This window comes from Capra hircus, chromosome 16 (genome assembly GCF_001704415.2).
Source record: "Capra hircus breed San Clemente chromosome 16, ASM170441v1, whole genome shotgun sequence".
Taxonomy (NCBI): Eukaryota; Metazoa; Chordata; class Mammalia; order Artiodactyla; family Bovidae; genus Capra; species Capra hircus.
In genome coordinates this window covers 916,665-935,804 of record NC_030823.1, presented here as the reverse complement: position 1 = coordinate 935,804, position 19,140 = coordinate 916,665, and the positions used below count along the sequence as shown (strand labels likewise).

The 19,140-nt window shown below is 47.3% G+C and overlaps 1 protein-coding gene across 1 annotated transcript; it reads left to right on the top strand.

Moving 5' to 3' along the window:
* On the top strand, positions 1,046 to 18,549 carry ATP2B4 (ATPase plasma membrane Ca2+ transporting 4). The gene is made up of 11 exons (XM_018059929.1): positions 1,046 to 1,097; positions 1,626 to 1,823; positions 3,908 to 4,165; positions 4,645 to 4,770; positions 5,224 to 5,349; positions 8,336 to 8,371; positions 10,105 to 10,266; positions 10,951 to 11,033; positions 11,635 to 11,820; positions 17,625 to 17,813; positions 18,226 to 18,549. Exons 1-11 carry the CDS (start codon positions 1,046 to 1,048, stop codon positions 18,547 to 18,549), a joined length of 1,740 nt encoding a protein of 579 aa, XP_017915418.1.

Below are 19,140 nucleotides of genomic sequence, written 5' to 3'. Positions count from 1 at the left end.
TCTTTCAGGGCATCTTCCCGACCCAGGGGCCAGACCCATGTCTCCTGCATCTCCTGCATTGGCAGGTGGATGCTTTGCCACTGTGCCGCCTGGGAAGCCCCCATGATACAGCTTAGTTGCCTATAAATGCTATATCAGTTCAGTCCAGTCGTTCAGTCATGTCTCTCTGCAACCCCATGGACTGCAGCGCCCCAGTCTTCCCTGTCCATCATCAACTCCCAGAGCTTGTTCAAACTCATGTCTATCAGGTAGGTGATGCCATCCAACCATCTCATCCTCTGTCTTCCCCTTTTCCTCTTGCTTTCAATCTCTTTCAGCATCGGGGTCTCTTCCAAAGAGTCAGCTCTTCCCATCAGGTGGCCAGAGTATTGGAGTTTCAGCTTCAGCACCAGTCCTTCCGATGAATATTCAGGGTTGATTTCCTTTAGGATGGACTGGTTTGATCTTCTTGCAGTCCAAGGGACTCTCAAGAGTCTTCTCCAAAACCGCAGTTCAAAAGCATCCATTCTCTGACACTCAGTTCTCTTTATGGTCCGACTCTCACATCCATACATGACTACTGGAGAAACCATAGCTTTGACTAGATGGACCTTTGTCAGCAAAGTAATGTCTCTGCTTTTTAATATGCTGTCTAGGTTTGTCATAGCTTTTCTTCCAAGGAGCAAGGGTCTTTTACTTTCATGGCTGCAGTCACCATCTGCAGTGATTCTGGAGCCCAAGAAAATAAAGTCTCTCACTGTTTCCAAATGGCCACATACAAAAATAGTATAACTATATGATGAAGTTCTATGCTGTCATGAAGAAGAATGATGTGCTTTGTACTCAGTACCTCTGTGTATTAATGTGCACGAACGTGCAAAAGATCATTACAGCATATCATAAAGCAGAGATATTACTTGGAAGAAAAGTTATGACCAACAGAGACAGCATATTAAAAAGTAGAGACATTACTTTGCTGAGAAAGGTCCATCTAGTCAAAGGCAGAACAGTAGTAGCTCCTAAAGATGGGGGTGTGTGCGTGCACCTCTGTGTATGGCGGAATGGGATGGCTCTGTGTGCCTACAGGGGATGCCCGAAGCTGGAGTCTCATGAAGCCTGTATCCTGTTGATGTCCTGAAACCTCTGGAACTTGGAATCAGGGCAATTGGTTGGGCTCTGTCTCCTAGCCTCCTAGCATGACCTTGAGCAAATAGCTTATTCTTATGGCCTTTTTGTGTAAGCCAGTAGGTAGAAGCCACCTCTGCTTTTAAATCATGGACAGCATTTACATGTTAATATAAGAGGAAAATTCTGTGTCTCAGGAAACATTTTAAGGTACTCTTAGAGCTGAAGCCTGGTGCAAACTCCGTGAGGAAGAGATGAAGTTGTAGGTCTGGGTTAGCTTACACTGGAGACCAAGAGGAGTGAATGGCCCCTGTGACCAGCTTGTCTTGGTTTGCCCCCATTTCACAACCTGCTGAGTCTGGGGAAAAAGAGGGGGGCTGGTCACCCTAATTGGATCTCATATTTGGGCAGATTGGGAAGCAAGGGATCGTTTTTAAAGGGCTCTTTTAACTGCCCTCCTCTGTCATTCAGCTCTTCCACTTTTTTCTTGCTCACTCACTCCACTCCTGTCTGTTTTTCAGGCCTATCTGGGAACCCTGCAGATCTGGAGAAACGTAAACAAGTGTTTGGAGAGAACCAGATTCCCCCCCAAAAGCCCAAGACCTTCTTAGGGTTAGTGTGGGAAGCCCTTCAGAATGGCACGCTCATCATCCTGGAGATCGCAGCCATCATCTCCCTGGTCCTGTCCTTCTACCGCCCCCCAGGGGGAGAAAATGAACGTGAGTACCTTGAACAAACAAGCGTGATTCTCTTCTGGGTTCTTTCCAGTGTCACTGAAAAGCACGTAGTATTTGTTGACACATTTTATTAGGTTGGTGCAAATATAATTGCAGTTTCAGACCGTGAATTTTAAAACATAACTAGTTTTATTAGGAACCATTACAATGAACACATTTTTGCCAAAGAGAAACGTTTGTTTATTCCTGTAGTGTAAAAATCCGTGTTTCAGGATCGACAAACTCTGGGAAAGCATTTTTCTCCATCCTTAGGGTTGTGGAAGCATTTTCCCTGCAAAATGTTGTCGAGATGCTTGAAAAAGTAGTCAGTTGATGAGAGGTCAGGTGAATATGGCCTTCCCTGGTGGCTCAGATGGTTAAGAGTCTTTCTGCAATGCAGGAGACTGGGGTTCAATCCCTGGGTCAGGAAGATGCCCTGGAGAAGGAAATGGCAACCCGCTCCAGTATTCTTGCCTGGAGAATCCCATGGACAGAAGAGCCTGGAGAGCTACAGTCCTTGGGGTCACTAAGAGTCGGACAGGACTGAGCTTTGAACAGGTGAATACGGTGGATGAGGCAAAACTCTGTGGCCCAATTCGTTCAGCTTTTGAAGTGTTGATTGTGTGGCCTGCCATCGGGTATTGCTGTGGAGAATTGGGCTCTTTCTGTTGACCAGTGCCAGCTGCAGGCGTAGGAGTTCCTGGTGCATCGCATTGATTTGCTGAGCATACTTCTCAGATGTAATGGTTTCTCTGGGATTCAGAAAAGTTCAGTGGATCAGGCCGGCAGCAGACCACCAGACAGTGACCAGGGCCTCTTTTGGATGGAAATTTGACTTTGGGAAGTGCTTTGGAACTTGTCAGTCCAGTCACTGAGCTGGTCATCGCCAGTTGCCATGTAAAATCCGCTTTTTGCCGCACATCCCAATCCAATTGAGAAATGGTTCATTGCTGCTTTGTAGAATGAGAGAAGATGACACTTCAGAATGGCGATTTTTTTGCTTTCAGGCAGCTCACGCGGCTCCCGCTTACCGAGCCTTTCCACCTTTCCAGTTTGCTTCACGTGCCAAACGACCGTAGAATGGTCAGCGGAAGCTCTTCAGCAACTTCTTGTTTAGGTGTAAGAGGATCGGCTCCAGTGACGGCTCTCAGTCGGTCGTTGGCAGCTTCCGGTGGCCGGCCGCTACACTTATTCCTCGTCCTCAAGGCTCTCATTTCCCTGTTGAACCACCACTGCCCTGCACGGTCATTAGCAGCTCCTGTACCAGCTGTTACTGATGTTGCAAGTCGTCTCCACTGCTTCACGATCCATTTTGAACTCAAATAAGAAAATCACTCGCATTTCCTTCTTGTCTAACATCATTCCTGTAGTCTTAGTATAAAATAAACAGCAAGAAATGTCTTTAGCAAAAAAAAAAAAACATAAAGCAAGAAATGCACATTAAAATGATGTATAATTTTATAACCACGTTTATTAAGGACGTATTCCAGTAGCAAATGGCAAATTTCAACAATGCAAAAGCTGCAATTACTTTTGCACCAACCTAATAGCTTAAGTGTTGTGTGTGTGCCCGCCCCCACCCCGTTATCTGAGTGGGTTCTCCAAAGGAAACTGAAAAATAATTAGTAAGCTATTCTTCCAATGCATCCTAATTCCAGGGTCTTCCCTGCCTTTCCCAGTAAATCCTATTCAGAATGTTATGAATCCTCTGCCCTCAATAAACCAACAAGGCCATGCACCCCAAAATTCCCCCATCCCCCACGCTGGGCGTCACGGGAAATAGCAGTGGGAGCTGCCGTGCTGGGGGTCGTAAGGCCTCTATATGCGTCTTGCCTATAGTTTTCACTGACATGTTCCATGCTGTTTAGTCATATGCTTTTTTTGGGTAAACATAAGTAGTTATATTGGTGACGAGATGATGCCCAACCCTGCCGTCCTCTGCTATCCTCAGGATAGCTATTTTACCCGAGCTTTCTGTTCTTCTCTTCCCCTGGCTTTCTGTTCTGGGGAGTTACAGGAGCACAACCCCCATTTTTAATGTCAGCAAAGGCCCCTCGGTGACCCTTTCTCTCCTTTCCCTGGGCTAGAGTGTGGTCTAGCCGTCAGTAGCCCAGAGGACGAAGGGGAGGCGGAAGCTGGCTGGATTGAGGGCGCAGCCATCTTATTCTCGGTGATCATCGTCGTGCTCGTGACCGCCTTCAATGACTGGAGCAAGGAGAAGCAATTCCGGGGGCTGCAGAACCGCATCGAGAAGGAGCAGAAGTTCTCCGTTATCCGGAATGGGCACATCATTCAGCTCCCTGTGGCTGAGATTGTGGTGGGTGACATTGCCCAAATCAAATACGGTGAGAGCTCTGTGCTTCTTTTCTCTTTTAGCTCTGTTTCTTACACCTCTGCCACCCTCCCTATCAGAGGGCTAGGTCCTTTGGCATAAGGGGGCTGGGAATTGCTGAGGATCCAAAAAGATAAGACCCCAAATTGTGTTAGCTTCTAGGTTAGAGTTTAAGGAGGTTATGGAAAAACAATTCAAAGAAAACAGTAACTGACCCTGCCAAAGATGTCAGACTGTACCCTGTATGTCTTAGACTATAAGCAGGTAATATTCAGGCCATGGGAAGGTGTTTGGGGATCAGGAACCATTAGAATTTATAATACCCAGAGCAGACTTTTATCGCAGGTTGTCAGATCTGAAGCTGTCTTTCAGAGGTTCTCCAGGCTCTCCCAGGCTGTTGCCTATAGATGGAGGCCCGGGAGCAGCCCTGAGATGAGGCCGGACGGTCCTCACCTGCCTTCTCCCTGTCGCCCCTTCACCACCGTGTGCTAGGTGACCTGCTGCCTGCAGACGGGATCCTGATCCAGGGCAACGACCTCAAGATTGACGAGAGCTCTCTGACGGGGGAATCGGACCATGTCAAGAAGTCCTTGGAGAGGGACCCCATGCTGCTCTCCGGTGAGGCCCTGATGACACCAGCCCCCAGCCCCCTCCCTGCAGACACAGCCACAGAGACCGGTCCAGACCTTGCCCTGTCTTCCGATCGTGCCCCGACTCCTGCCCCAAGGCTCAGCGGGGGCTGTAGCGTGTCAGTGGGTTGAACACAAGGAAATTGAGCAACCTAACAGAGGTTGTCCATGGAGCAGATGCTACAGGAGCCTTCGAAGGGCTCTGCTGGCTGGAGTGGGTGGTGGGAAAGGAGCCTTACCCCTAAGCCGCTACACACATTGTTCTCCTTCCCCCCCGGGCTGCTTGCTCTTGATCTTTGCCTACTATCTGCCAAGTATAACACCATGCATAGGAGGGAAAGGAAGAGGGATTGCTCTCTTCCAAGTTTGTGTTCACAACAAAGGATGGCCAGGTATTAAAAAAAAAAAAAAGGAAAAACTCTTCTCCCATCTTCTCATATAGGGACCCATGTAATGGAAGGTTCCGGACAAATGGTGGTGACTGCTGTGGGTATCAGCTCTCAGACTGGAATAATTTTTACCCTCTCGGGAGCCAGTGAGTGGGAAGAGGAAGAGAAGAAGAAGAAAGGTAAGGGGCTTTCAGGAGAGCCTCTTCCCTCCCATTCCCACAGACAGACTAGGAGAGAGAGCGGGTCTGCAGTGGAACACCTGGTGGGCAGACTCTGCAGGATGATGAGGACAGGTCTCCAAACCCCTTCTTCAGCTGGCGGTTTCCTCCCTGACTGCCCACGGTGCTCTAATGGAGACCGGATCCGGCTCTGCTCAGCGGTCAGGTTGCACTGGTTCCTGCGTTTACTGGTGGCTGTAAGAGAATGAGGTGGAAGGCCTGTGCAAACGGGCCGGCAGTGTGCTCTGGCTCCAGCCCTCGCCACTTTCTTCCTCAGTCACGGGGGGTTATACAAACCAACAAGGCTAAGGGAAAACTATCCAGGAGAAGAAACTGGTTTCCTGCTGAAACTGTGAGCAGGAAGAGAGATACAGCCAGAAGGGTGGGAACAGAGAGGGAATCTCTGCCTCAAAGTGAGCCCTGTCTTTGCCATTCACTTGTTCCTGAAAGCGAGAACAAAAGAGAAGTGGAAAGCAAAGAAGAGGAAAGATATGCCCATTTGAATGCAGAGTTCCAAAGAATAGCAAGGAGAGATAAGAAAGCCTTCCTCAGCAATCAATGCAAAGAAATAGAGGAAAACAATAGAATGGGAAAGACTAGAGATCTCTTCAAGAACATTAGACATACCAAGGGAACATTTCATGCAAAGATGGGCTCGATAAAGGACAGAAACGGTATGGACCTAACAGAAGCAGAAGATATTAAGAAAAGGTGGTTAGAATACACATAAGAACTGTACAAAAAAGATATTCACGACCCAGATAATCACGATGGTGTGATCACTCACCTAGAGCCAGACATCCTGGGATGTGAGGTCAAGTGGGCCTTAGGAAGCATCACTATAAACAAAGCTAGTGGAGGTGATGGAATTCCAGTTGAGCTATTTCAAATCCTGAAAGACGATGCTGTGAAAGTGCTGCACTCAATATGCCAGCAAATTTGGAAAACTCAGCAGTGGACACAGGACTGGAAAAGGTCAGTTTTCATTCCAATCCCAAAGAAAGACAATGCCAAAGAATGCTCAAACTACCACACAGTTGCACTCATCTCACATGCTAGTAAAGTAATGCTCAAAATTCTCCAAGCCAGGCTTCAGCAATACGTGAACTGTGAACTTCCAGATGTTCAAGCTGGTTTTAGAAAAGGCAGAGGAACCAGAAATCAAATTGCCAGCATCCGCTGGATCATGGAAAAAGCAAGAGCGTTCCAGAAAAAATTTATTTCTGCTTTATTGACTATGCCAAAGCCTTTGACTGTGTGGATCACAATAAACTGTGGAAAATTCTGAAACAGATGGGAATACCAGACCACCTGACCTGCCCGTTGAGAAACCTATATGCAGGCCAGGAAGCAACAGTTAGTACTGGACATGGAACAATAGACTGGTTCCAAATAGGAAAAGGAGTAATCAAGGCTATATACTGTCACCCTGCTTATTTAGCTTATATGCAGAGTACATCATGTGAAACGCTGGGCTTGAACAAGCACAAGCTGGAATCAAGATTGCAGGGAGAATTATCAGTAACGTCAGATATGCAGATGACATTACCCTTAAGGCAGAAAGTGAAGAAGAACTAAAGAGGGCCTCTTGATGAAAGTGAAAGAGGAGAGTTAAAGTTGGCTTAAAGCTCAACATTCAGAAAACGAAGGTCATGGCATCTGGTCCCATCACTTCATGGCAAATAGATGGGGAAACAGTGGAAATAATGACTGACTTTATTTTTCTGGGCTCCAAAATCACTGCAGACGGTGATTGCAGCAATGAAATTAAAAGATGCTTACGCCTTGGAAGGAAAGTTAGGACCAACCTAGACAGCATATTCAAAAGCAGAGACATCACTTTGCCAACAAAGGTCTGTCTAGTCAAGGCTATGGTTTTTCCAGTAGTCATGTATGGATGTAAGAGTTGGACTATAAAGCAAGCTGAGTGCCAAAGAATTGATGCTTTTGAACTGTGGTGTTGGAGAAGACTCTTGAGAGTCCCTTGGACTGCAAGGAGATCCAATCAGTCCATCCTAGAAGAGATCAGTCCTGGGTGTTCATTGGAAGGACTGATGTTGAAGCTGAAACTCCAATACTTTGGCCACCTGATGCGAAGAGCTGACTCATTGGAAAGGACCCTGATGCTGGGAAAGATTGAGGGTGGGAGGAGAGGGGGATGACAGAGGATGAGATGGTTGGGTGGCATCACCGACTCAATGGACATGGGTTAAGGTGGACTCCGGGAGTTGGTGATGGACGGGAAGGCCTGGTGTGCTGCGGTTCATGGGGTTGCAAAGAGTTGGACATGACTGAGCAACTGAACTGAACTGAACTGTTCCTGAAAGAAGGAAAAACAGAAGGCAGAAAGATAACAAACCAAATGTGCACCTTTCCCTAAGCGTTCCTTGTCTTGGAGAAGAGAAGGATTTGTACCATTTGGCTGGAGGTGCATCTTGGGCTGTTTAGGGAAGGGCAGTTAATGAAAAGGCAACAAAGCTCATTCAGTTAGGAACCAGCCTGTTTCTGCAGCTGCCTTCAGAGTGAGTAAGGAGAAGGCTTGCCTGGTGCTGGTGAGCTGACACGGAGGCACCTTGCGCGGCCTTTGCTACCAGGCAGAAACAGTTCAGACCTCTCACTCCCTAAGCCCCACCCCATTTCTCCAAGTGGTTTGACTCAAGCCAGAAGCACCTCCCAACAGCAACCGTGCTCCAGGAGAAAGCAGCTCAGGAGGGAGTGTGCACTCCCCTCCATGAGTGGCCTGGTCCATACCCCAGGGATTTGTGAGAGCCTCTAATAAAAATGGGGATAAACAGAGGTGTGAGCTTCCTTTACATCCCCTTGGCTGCAACTCAGACCCTTTGCTGTCACCCTTTTAGGCTCTGACCAGGACCAGCAAATTGGATATCTGATCTCTGAATAGTCATTTTGGGTCCCCACCCCGTTATTTTCTTTCTTGTTCAAACAGGTAAAAAACAAGGAGTCCCTGAAAATCGCAACAAAGGTAACCTTGCCACTCACTCATTTACCATCTCTACCTGCCCACACTCAAACCAGACCTTTCCAGGCCATCTGCCGTCCCTCTGTTCCTCTCCATAAATCTGTTATCTGCTCCTGTGGCCTACATGCCTCATCCTGAGGACGGTGCAGAGATCTGGGGGTGGTCCCAAGCTGCCAAACCCAATCTAAGGTGGGACGCAGCACCCTCTGCTGTTAGCTCAAGGGGCCTCCTGTCAAGATTTCTCTCGGGAAGCCTGTGCGGTGATCTGCTCTTCCCAGGGTGCTGACCTCCTTTTTCATTGCCCTTGGCCGGAGTTAAAGAGCAAGGACCCTTAGTCTCTGGGTTGGAAGTCTGCAGGGTCCTTATGGGGGAAGGGGTTGGGATGGGCAGTCCCTGCACCCTCTTCTTCCTCTTTTGGTGCCGTCTTCCCATCTAGATGCCTTCTCAGCTAGTCTTCTCTGGGGTGCAGAGAGCCCTTTCTCTGTAACCTCTGTCCCCACTTCTTTCTTCTCTCCAGTCTGTTTTCTTCTTCCTAATCTGATGTGTGTTTCTTTTTTGGTGGCTGTGTTTACATCCTGTCTCTGTCTTATTTGTGAGTCTGGCAGCAGAGACAATCTCTCAGGAAGGGCACCTAAGCAAAGGAGCAGAGCTCTGCAGGGTGAAGCTGGAGGGGTGCTGGGGGCCAGCAGGAACTGCTCTCTTGAGACAGCTCCTGGAGCCTTTTTTCCTTTCATAACCCGCATCATAGTGGATTTTAGAAATAAAGACATCACGTTGGAAAACCAGGACTCAACAAAAAGTAATTCTTAAATTTCAGATCTCTTTAACTCTTCTATTTAAAGCAAAATGGATTTCTATGTCTGTCTTTATCTCTGCCTTCTCTTGTTCCAGAGAGTCCCTGATACCAACTTCTTCCTTTAGGGAAAGGTACTCTGTACCTCCCCTACCTTCATCAGACAGGGGAGAAAGGCGATTTCCTTCCCCTATGGCTCAACTAATATAACAGGGAACTGGAAAATACCCTGTGTCTGGGGTCTGGGTTTCTTCCATGAAAATCTATATCTATGTAGAGAGAGAGGGGAACCTTTCAAAGAGCCAACTAAGACCCTAATGTGTTTCCCATGTGGCTCAGTGGTAAAGAAACTGCCTGCCAATGCGGGAGATGCAGGTTTGATCCCTGGGTCGGGAAGATCTCCTGGAAAGGGAAATGGCAGCACACTCCAGCATTCTTGCCTGGGAAATCCCATGGACAGAGGATCCTGGTGGGCTACAGTCCATGGGGTCACAAAAGAGTTGGACACGACTTAGCAGCTAAACAGCAAGACCCTTATGCTCTAGGAACATTTACCAACCTTCCCCTTCAGCCTCTTTCTGCAGTAAAGACTCACTGTTTTAAGCACTGAATTCCAGGAAGGATGGCTGTTGGTAATAGCACCGAGTGGCAGGACAAATCCTCTTGCGAGAATAAACCTGGCTCAGGGCTCTGAGACAGTGCCAGGAAGCTGCCACTGAAGAGGAGAGCCATCCACTTCACCTCCAGTTGTTAAGATACCCTTCCCAAGGCCCTAAGAGAAGGTCTAGCTGCCTGTCTGGCATGGGGTGAGGGAGGTCAGATCTGATGCAGAGGTCCAAGGTGTGTTCCAGAAACAGACAAAGGGGCGTGTTAGTTTCCCCTTGCTGCTACTCAGGGCTGCTGCCTTGCCTGCTGACCTGTCCTCTTTGTGTGTGCACCCTAGCAAAGACCCAAGATGGAGTGGCCTTGGAAATCCAGCCACTCAACAGCCAGGAGGGGATCGACAGTGAGGAAAAGGAGAAGAAGGCCGCCAAGCTGCCCAAAAAGGAGAAGTCCGTGCTGCAGGGCAAGCTGACCCGCCTGGCCGTCCAGATTGGGAAAGCTGGTGAGTAGGTGGGGCCTTCTCAGTGTGTCCGTCAGTCTTCCTCTTCCTCGCCACTTTGATTACCTCCTGTCTGTACCAACCAGGTCTGGCAGGAAGGAGCCGAAAATTCCAAGTGGCTGGTGCAGTTCAAGAATCTGTGTCCTTCCCTGTGACTGTTGGACCCTTGGCTTTAGCAGAGAGACATGTCTTTCTATTTACAGTTAAAGGCCCAAAACAAATGGGAGATTAACATTAGCAAGAAGGAAGACTTTAATAACTACTCACCTGCTCAAGTATTGGCTTGAAAATTCCTGAAGGGTAGAGAAAGCTGCTGTTGGCTGGGAGCAATTCTCTAGCATAGGAATGGCCAGGCACAGAGCAATGAGTTCAAAATGAGGACTGGAAGGCAAAGGAAGACAATGATTAAAGAGGGGCTTTGCAGAGCAGAGGTCACTAAAGGTACTCCTGTGCATCAGGAGAGGAAACAGCTTCTCCATGCCTGACTCTGGAGAGGGTGATGGGGAGGGAGTGGGGAGGGACGGAGCTGGAAGAGGCAGTGAAAGGAAGATTGCTCCTTCAGCGGGTATCCCTCCAAGCAGTCTGTTCCCGCTGTTTACTTCCTGACCCCACCTCCGTGTTCACTACAGAGTCTAGCCCAATGCATCTCTCCATGTGCTGTTCACCTGGGACCTTGTTATGGTGCAGATTCTGACTCAAGCAGTCTGGGTGGGACCTGTGTTCCTAACAAGCCCCTGGGTGGGGCCCGCGCTGCTGCTCTGCTGAGCACAGTGAGAAGCAGGAACCTGTGGCGATCCACTTGAGCATTCAGCTGCTCGGTCACATCAGCCTGTTTCAAGTGGTTGGTCACCGCGTGTGGCCGGTGGCTCCCTATTGGACAGTGCAAACAAAAGCCAAAGCAACTCTCCATCCTGAATAGGGAGGCCTAGGAGAGCTTTCCAGCTCATGGGAAGGACATGCAGGTTAGCAAACATCTGAGCACCTGGTGAGTATAAGCTATATGATGAAGTCGCTTTTAAACATTATCATGTCTTGTTTGTCGTTAGTACTGGGAATTAGGCAATACAGGTTAAGCTCTTTCCATTCTGCAAAAAAGAGGGTCTGAGGCCGAGACGACACGTAACTGATCCGGATTGCCCAGCTGGTAAATGGAAGTGTTATCGTTCAACCTCTGGGTCTCTGCCTTCAAACCATGCAGTGCTTTCTCGACTGCATAATAGCTGCCTTGATGTACCGGACAGGATATCTGATGAGGTCAGGCTTTCTTGGCTTAGATTGCTACCTGTGAGACAATTTACTGCCGTTTGGTGACGCTATGAAACCTCTAGCACAGGGAAAAAGGACAGAGTGTAAAAAGGGAGGTAGTGACAGGGATCAGAGAGGAAGACCAGAACAGCATCTTTTGTGGGAAGGCGGCCCCGCCCTCACTGTGGCGCGCCTGTCTCCCCAGGCATCATCGACAGCACTGTCGGAAACCAGCGACAGGTGGTGGCTGTCACCGGTGACGGCACCAATGATGGGCTGGCTCTGAAGAAAGCAGACGTCGGTTTTGCCATGGTAAGCAGCTCAGCGTAGCGTCTCTCTCTGCCTGCAAGCTGCCTGCGCCAGAAGGAAGCCCAGACAGGCTCTGGTACCCTGCTGCTTCCTGGACCTTCATAGCCCGCTTTGTGCTCTTTTCTCTAACCTCGTCTCACCTGCCTGCCTGGCCAATAATAATATATATAATGAGGGACTCATGAAGTATGAAGACAGGGAAATCATGAGGTTTCATTACCCGGGAAAATAAGACAAACTGAAACTTACCCATGAATATGATCATATCGTCTGCCTAGGCACACTACAGAAAATTCACGTTCCATATGGAAAGTGTTTATTCTGTAGTTAGCACTGTTCATCACTCTGTTTGTGAGGCCAGGAGCATCAGAGTCACTTAGAAAGTTCATTTAAAATCACATATGTCAAGGTTCGACAGTCAGTTATCTTGATTGAGTAGCATCGAATGTATGTTGTTGTTCAGTTGCTAGGTTACGGACGACTCTTTGCAACCCCATGGAGTTTGCTCAAACTCTTGTCCATCGAATCGGTGATGCCATCCGACCATCTCATCCTTTGTCGTCCCCTTCTCCTCCTGCCCTCAGTCTTTCCCAGCATCACGGTCTTTTCCAATGAGTCAGCTCTTCACATCAGGTGGCCCAAGTATTGAAGCTTCACCTTCAGCATCAGCCCTTCCGATGAATATTCAGGGTTGATTTCCTTTAGGATGGATTTGTTTGATCTCCTTGCTGTCCAAGGGACTCTCAAGAGTCTTCTCCAACACTGCAATCTGAAAGCATTAATTCTTTGGAACTCAGCCTTCTTTATGGTCCAGTCTCACATCCATACATGACCACTGGAAAAACCATAGCCTTGACTAGACGGACCTTTGTTGGCCAGGTAATGTCTGCATTTTAATATGCTGTCTAGGTTGGTCATAGCTTTTCTTTCAAGGAGCACGGGTCTTTTAATTTCGTGGCTACGGTCACTGTCCGCAGTGACTTTGAAGCCCAAACAGAAATCTTTAGGTGTTTCTAAATAGGTACACTTGTTGATTCTAATGCTCAGGGACACTTAGAAGCCCTCAGATAGCAAAGTACGTTCTCCCATTCAAGTAGGTAATGATTGTAAGCTTCCCATACGTTTTGAACTATTGGTGATTTTTAAGCAGTAGAAGGTGATTCAAGAAGAAATCTATCTTTAGGGTGCTCTCTTTACCCAGAAAATAAAATTTAAAAGTTTTTATCCAAGGGAATTTCAAGAACATACAAAAATAGAATAGTTTATTGAATCCCCATGTACCTGTTACACAGAATAAATCTTGCTGGGTGGGCCAGTGTTGGCCCACACATACACATTTCCCCTTCTCCAGCTGGATTACTCCGAAACATCTCCAAGATGTTATATAATTTCATCCAGTATGTGTCTCTGGAAGAGAACTATGTATCGATAAAATATATTTAAAAGAATCGTATGCCATTGTCTCACAGCAATATTGATTCCTTGCTGCTGCTGCTAAGTCGCTTCAGTCGTGTCCGACTCTGTGCGACCCCCGAGACGGCAGCCCACCAGGCTCCCCCGTCCCTGGGATTCTCCAGGCAAGAACACTGGAGGGGTTGCCATTTCCTTCTCCAGATTCCTTGCTATCATTAGCTATCTAGTCCGTGTTCACATTTCTCTTGATAAGATTTTTGTTTTTCTAAATTATTTGTCCAAATGGGAATCCAAACAAGATCCATACACTGTGGTTGGTTGATATATCTCTTAAATGTAAGAATCTATAATAGCAGTTCCTGAAGTGTGCTCTTCCACCTCCGCCTGGAAACCTACAGAAATGCAGATTTTTCAGGCCTCGCCCCAGATCTACCTAGTGAGAAACCTTGCAGTGGGGCCCAGCACTCCATGCTTGAACAGGCCCTCTGGGTGATCCTCACGCACCCTAAAGTTTGAGAACCACTGACCCCACAGGACCTATGTGTCAGGGGTTCCCAAGACCACCCTTCACATTTGTGGATTCACTGGAAGGGCGCAGGGGACGCGGCCTCCAGCTGTACTCATGGCTAAGATTTAACCCACTGGTGTACTGAGAATCTAGTAAGACAGAGTCACAGACAGGGTCTGGAATCCGCATGCAGGCTTGCTGTGATTGCTCCCTGCTCTGAGGGGGTTAAAAAGAGCACCTGCTTTCCCTAGCAACGAAAATGTAGCGATGCCGGTGATGCTTCTGCCCAGAGAGATGCATCAGAGACTTGGCACCCTAGAGGTCTATTAAGGTTGGCCATATAAGCACCATCAACCCTGCATATGCTAAGGTTCCAGACTCCTAGAAGGAAGCAGGTTTTCAATGGAAAATAAGGAAAATTAGTGCGTCACTAACTGATTTTCAGTTAATGTTGACTGAGCACATTCTGAGAGCCAAGTTACCAGATGCTAACCAAGTGCCAGCCTTGCACACAGACCTTTCACAAGATAGCAGTCTCAGCCATGCTGTGTTAATTCTTTTCTGCACAAGCCCTTGCATCTTTTTTCCTAGCTATTTAATTTTGAAGGAAACGGTTTGTTTTCCTATGTAGGATATACCACGTCATGGATTTTGTTGATTATATCCCTGTGTCCTTTAAAGTGCCCTTGTATTTCCTATAAGGTAGCATTTAGCTCTATGAGCAGTCAGATTCTACACCCCATCTTTCACTAAGGGCTGCAATATGACAGTGTTCTGATTTTCTTTCTTTATTAACTTGAATACTTCTATAAAAAGAAAATTACCCTCATCAACTCTTTGGTTCAGCTCCTATGTGAAAGATAAGTTAAATGCTTGATTTTTCTGCACTATTTACCAGTTCCCAAAGCAATGAGTTGATTTTGGGGGGGATCCTCCAAAGTTGTCCAATGAACCTCATGTGAAGAGTTGACTCATTGGAAAAGACCCTGATACTGGGAGGGATTGGGGGCAGGAGGAGAAGGGGATGACAGAGGATGAGATGGATGGATGGCATCACCGACTCGATCGATGTGAGTCTAAGTGCACTCTGGGAGGTGGTGATGGACAGCGAGGCCTGGTGTGCTGCAATTCATGGGGTCGCAGAGTCGGACACGACTGAGCTCCTGAACTGAACTGAACTGAAACTACTAAAAGTTACTTGTTTGTTTTTTAAATATCATTATGAGCTCATATTCTTTTGAATATATGTGGCATGTCTCCGCCCATTACCCATATTACCATCTTGATGCTCACACTGGCCCACCATTAGCCTCTCCCGCTCTGCTGAGCACTGTGAGTGTGACCTCAGCTCTCTGTGGAGTAGCGCTCTTGGCCTCTTGCATGGTGAGACGTGCCACACCCGTCATGCATGTTTCCTGTCCTAGATCTAGAATCATCCACTTTTCAGAGGAGTTCTGCGTTGCTTTAGTGAGAAATGGCATTTAGAGAACACAATCTGAATGACAGGGTGTTCTTTACTTCTGAGTAAATTCTTGTTTCCAGAACTTTTCAGTGGACAAAGCTAGGAAATACCTCTTTTATATTGCTTTTTGGTTTTGTGTTTCTTTGTTTTAAAGGTAGAATGCTTCATGAATTCATATTGGCATTTCTGATTCAAATTTAGAATTCTAGAACTAACTTCCTAATTTTACTTACCTGATTTTACATTGATCTAAGGGTATTAACATAATTATTATTGGCTTTATCCTAATGTATATGGAATAGTCTCAAGAGAGCAATAATAATACAATTACTGTACTAAAAACAGGTAAAGATTTTTCTTACAGTTCTTTTTATCCTGTAGGTATGTCCTACTACAGATGTAGGATCAAAGTGCTGTGGTTTTCAAAAAGTCATCTAGAACTTTTCATTTTGTGTGGCTTGCTATCAGCTGGTTATACCACTTCATGATATCATGTGTTGGGCTGGTTTCTTTTTTTCCATTTCTGAGATTGCTTATTTTACACTTAGTGTTGTTTTACGCCTATACGAAGTAGTTACATGATTCTCAACTAAAATATATGGAACAAGGTCTGTTTATAGAAGTCTCGCTTCCATCCCTGTCACCTCCAGCCTGTTGCCTCCTTCTTAATCCCTCAGATAGCATCTTTGATTTTTGGTTTATCCTTCTGTTTGCTCCTTTAAAAATACAATCAAATGTGTAGTATCTTTATATCCCGTTCTCTTACATAAGGGACACTTAGCTATATTCATCTGTATACACACTATATACTCTTTTTTTTTTCCCACCTTGCTGTTTTTCATTTAACAACCTAACTTGGAGATTATTCCATAGTAGTACAATATAAACACATCCTTTCTTTCTTTCCTTCTTCTTTCTCTTCTTTCTTTTAACAGTGCATAGTACAGAATTGTGTGGATATATTAGAGAATCTTTTGAAAGGGAAATTGAATTATATAGTATATCTAACAGATATTCATTTGTTGCAATCTGGATAGGAAAATAATACTACCAGGTAAACAGAACATATAATCTAATGGTACAGGTCAGATTCACAAACAAGCTTCTCTGTAGGTTTTAGGGGTTGTGAGACATGGCGTAGAAGTACGGTCTGGGGATGTTAGAAACAGTTTTGTTTAGCAAGCAGGGCTTAATTAATTTACGGGGCATTTAGGATAGATATCAGACATGACTGAGCAACTTTCACTTCATTAAGGATAGATAGGATTTAAATGGAAGGGGAAAGAGGATGCTCCAGGCTTGGACAAAGGGTGTAAGTGGAAGACTGAACTCTCGAAGTGAATGAAAGAATTCAGGGAGTCGTGAATAAATCAGTAGGCTTTGAGCAGAAAGCTTATATAAGAGCAGTTTGGAAAATGAACCACAGTTCACTTGTTGAAGGCTTTGACTACCAGATTAGAAAGTTTAGTGTTTCTCAAGCACTGCTTTCAACCACTGGTATGTCTATTTACAAACCTTGAGTGGCAAAGAGTCAGACACGACTGTGCGTCTGAACTGAACTGAACTGAGTGGTTACCCGGAAATAGGATTTTGAATAAGGACAGAATACCTGAACCATGCTGCTGGACTGCTCTTTCTAGGAAAGAACATAGAGTGACTTCAAGGTGTGGGGGACATAAGGATTTAAAGTGGATATTTAATTCGAAGGTAGAACAGAAAGGACTTTTCCGCTGTCTTCTAATTGCTCTCTAAGATGGAGAAGTAGACGGGACAGGAGACCGGAAAATCAAAGGCGACTGTGATTTCCAGCCTCAGTTCAGGAGTGCGGTGCTGGCACCGTGGAATATCAAAGGCGACTGTGATTTCCAGCCTCAGTTCAGGAGTGCGGTGCTGGCACCGTGGAATGTCAAAGGCGACTGTGATTTCCAGCCTCAGTTCAGGAGTGCGGTGCTGGCACCGTGGAATATCAAAGGCGACTGTGATTTCCAGCCTCAGTTCCGGAGTGCGGTGCTGGCACCGTGGAATGTCAAAGGCGACTGTGATTTCTGGCCTCAGTTCAGGAGTGCGGTGCTGGCACCGTGGAATGTCAAAGGTGACTGTGATTTCTGGCCTCAGTTCAGGAGTGCGGTGCTGGCACCATGGAATATCAAAGGCGACTGTGATTTCCAGCCTCAGTTCCGGAGTGCGGTGCTGGCACCGTGGCCATGTGCCCTTTTGCATGCATGACAGAGGCACATTCCCCTTCCTTTCCTCTGGGAGAGACGACCAGAACACGCTGGTTTAGTCTGTGGAGCTCGTGTGGTTGCTGTGCCCTCTGGTGTTTGTGCCGAGTTCTGAAGCTTCTTGGAGTTGAGGAATGGGTTCCAAGTACAGATGAGCTCCTTTTCCAGTTCCTCACTGTTTTCCTCCCCCCTCTTACCTAAGGGTATTGCAGGCACAGACGTGGCAAAGGAGGCCTCCGACATCATCCTAACAGACGACTTCACCAGCATTGTGAAGGCGGTGATGTGGGGGCGGAACGTCTACGACAGCATCTCCAAGTTCCTGCAGTTCCAGCTCACCGTCAACGTGGTGGCCGTGATCGTGGCCTTCACTGGAGCCTGCATCACCCAGGTGGGATGAGCTGAGATGGGAGGGATGGGGCTGGGGCCAAGAAACAAGGGGTGTGACGTTACAGTGTGTCGGCTGAGGAGCAAGGCCCAGCGTTTGTGCAGGGGTGTTGGGGCAGGAGTTCGCTCTCCCGAGTCCATCTGCTCCTGTGGGAGGATGATCATGTATTCACCATTAATGCAGCACTTACCTGTTAGCCAGCATGCTAAGCACTTATTTGGGGTTCTTTGATCTTCATAAACAGCCTTGTAGAATAGGCATTATCCCTGTTTTACAAAGAGGTTAAATAAGTTTCCATTGTGACTCAGCTGGAGAGCAGGAGGTAGGCCCTTTCAGGGGCAAAGGTGAGGCTGACGAGTGAGGAGAGGGGTCGTCTGCAAGGACAGCTGAAAGGAGTGGCGGCTCTTCCTGCCAGGATTCCCCACTGAAGGCCGTGCAGATGTTGTGGGTGAATCTCATCATGGACACCTTTGCCTCGCTGGCCCTGGCCACAGAGCCTCCTACAGACTCTCTGCTGAAGCGCCGGCCCTACGGGCGCAATAAGCCTCTGATCTCGCGCACCATGATGAAGAACATCCTGGGTCACGCCGTCTATCAGCTCACCGTCATCTTTTTCCTTGTCTTTGCGGGTGAGCCACGCGGAGGTTGGGGAGGGTGGGGTGGGGGCCAGCGTGTGGAGTGCGAGAAGGAGATGGGCAGAGAGGGGCCCGAGAGGAGGAGGGCGCAGGGCGCAGGCTGAGTCAGCGGGGCAGGAGCCTCTTTGCGCACTGGGTGCACCTCTGTTCCCACACCGTGGTGCGTTATGGCATTCTCTGACTCCTCTTAAGAATCTCTCAGGGGTAACTTTATGGCATATGTTGCTGGGAATTGCTGAGGAGGAGGGATAAAGACAGACATAGAAATCCATTTTGCTTTAGAAAGAAGAGTTAAAGAGATCTGAAATTTAAGAATTACTTTTGTTGAGTCCTGGTTTCCAACGTGATGTCTTTATTTCTAAAATCCACTATGATGTGGGTTATGAAAGGAAAAAAGGCTCCAGGAGCTGTCTCAAGAGAGACAGGTCAAGGCCTAGGAGGGGTATTCCTCTAACAAGCTGAACCCAACACTGGGGCCGACCTAAGCCAGACAGGACTCTTAAGGTGCTGGGACCAAGAAGGAACACCCTCGCTTTCTCCCTCCAAGGCCTGGTGGGTCTGGAATGGCCTCATCGGGCAGGCCTTCTAGGTCAAAGGCCAGGGGACTAGAAGAAAACCGAAAAGGGCCCACGGGGGTTGCTGAGAGAAGCTGAATTATTCTCGAATAAGAGACAGTTTCCTCTGTAATATATGAA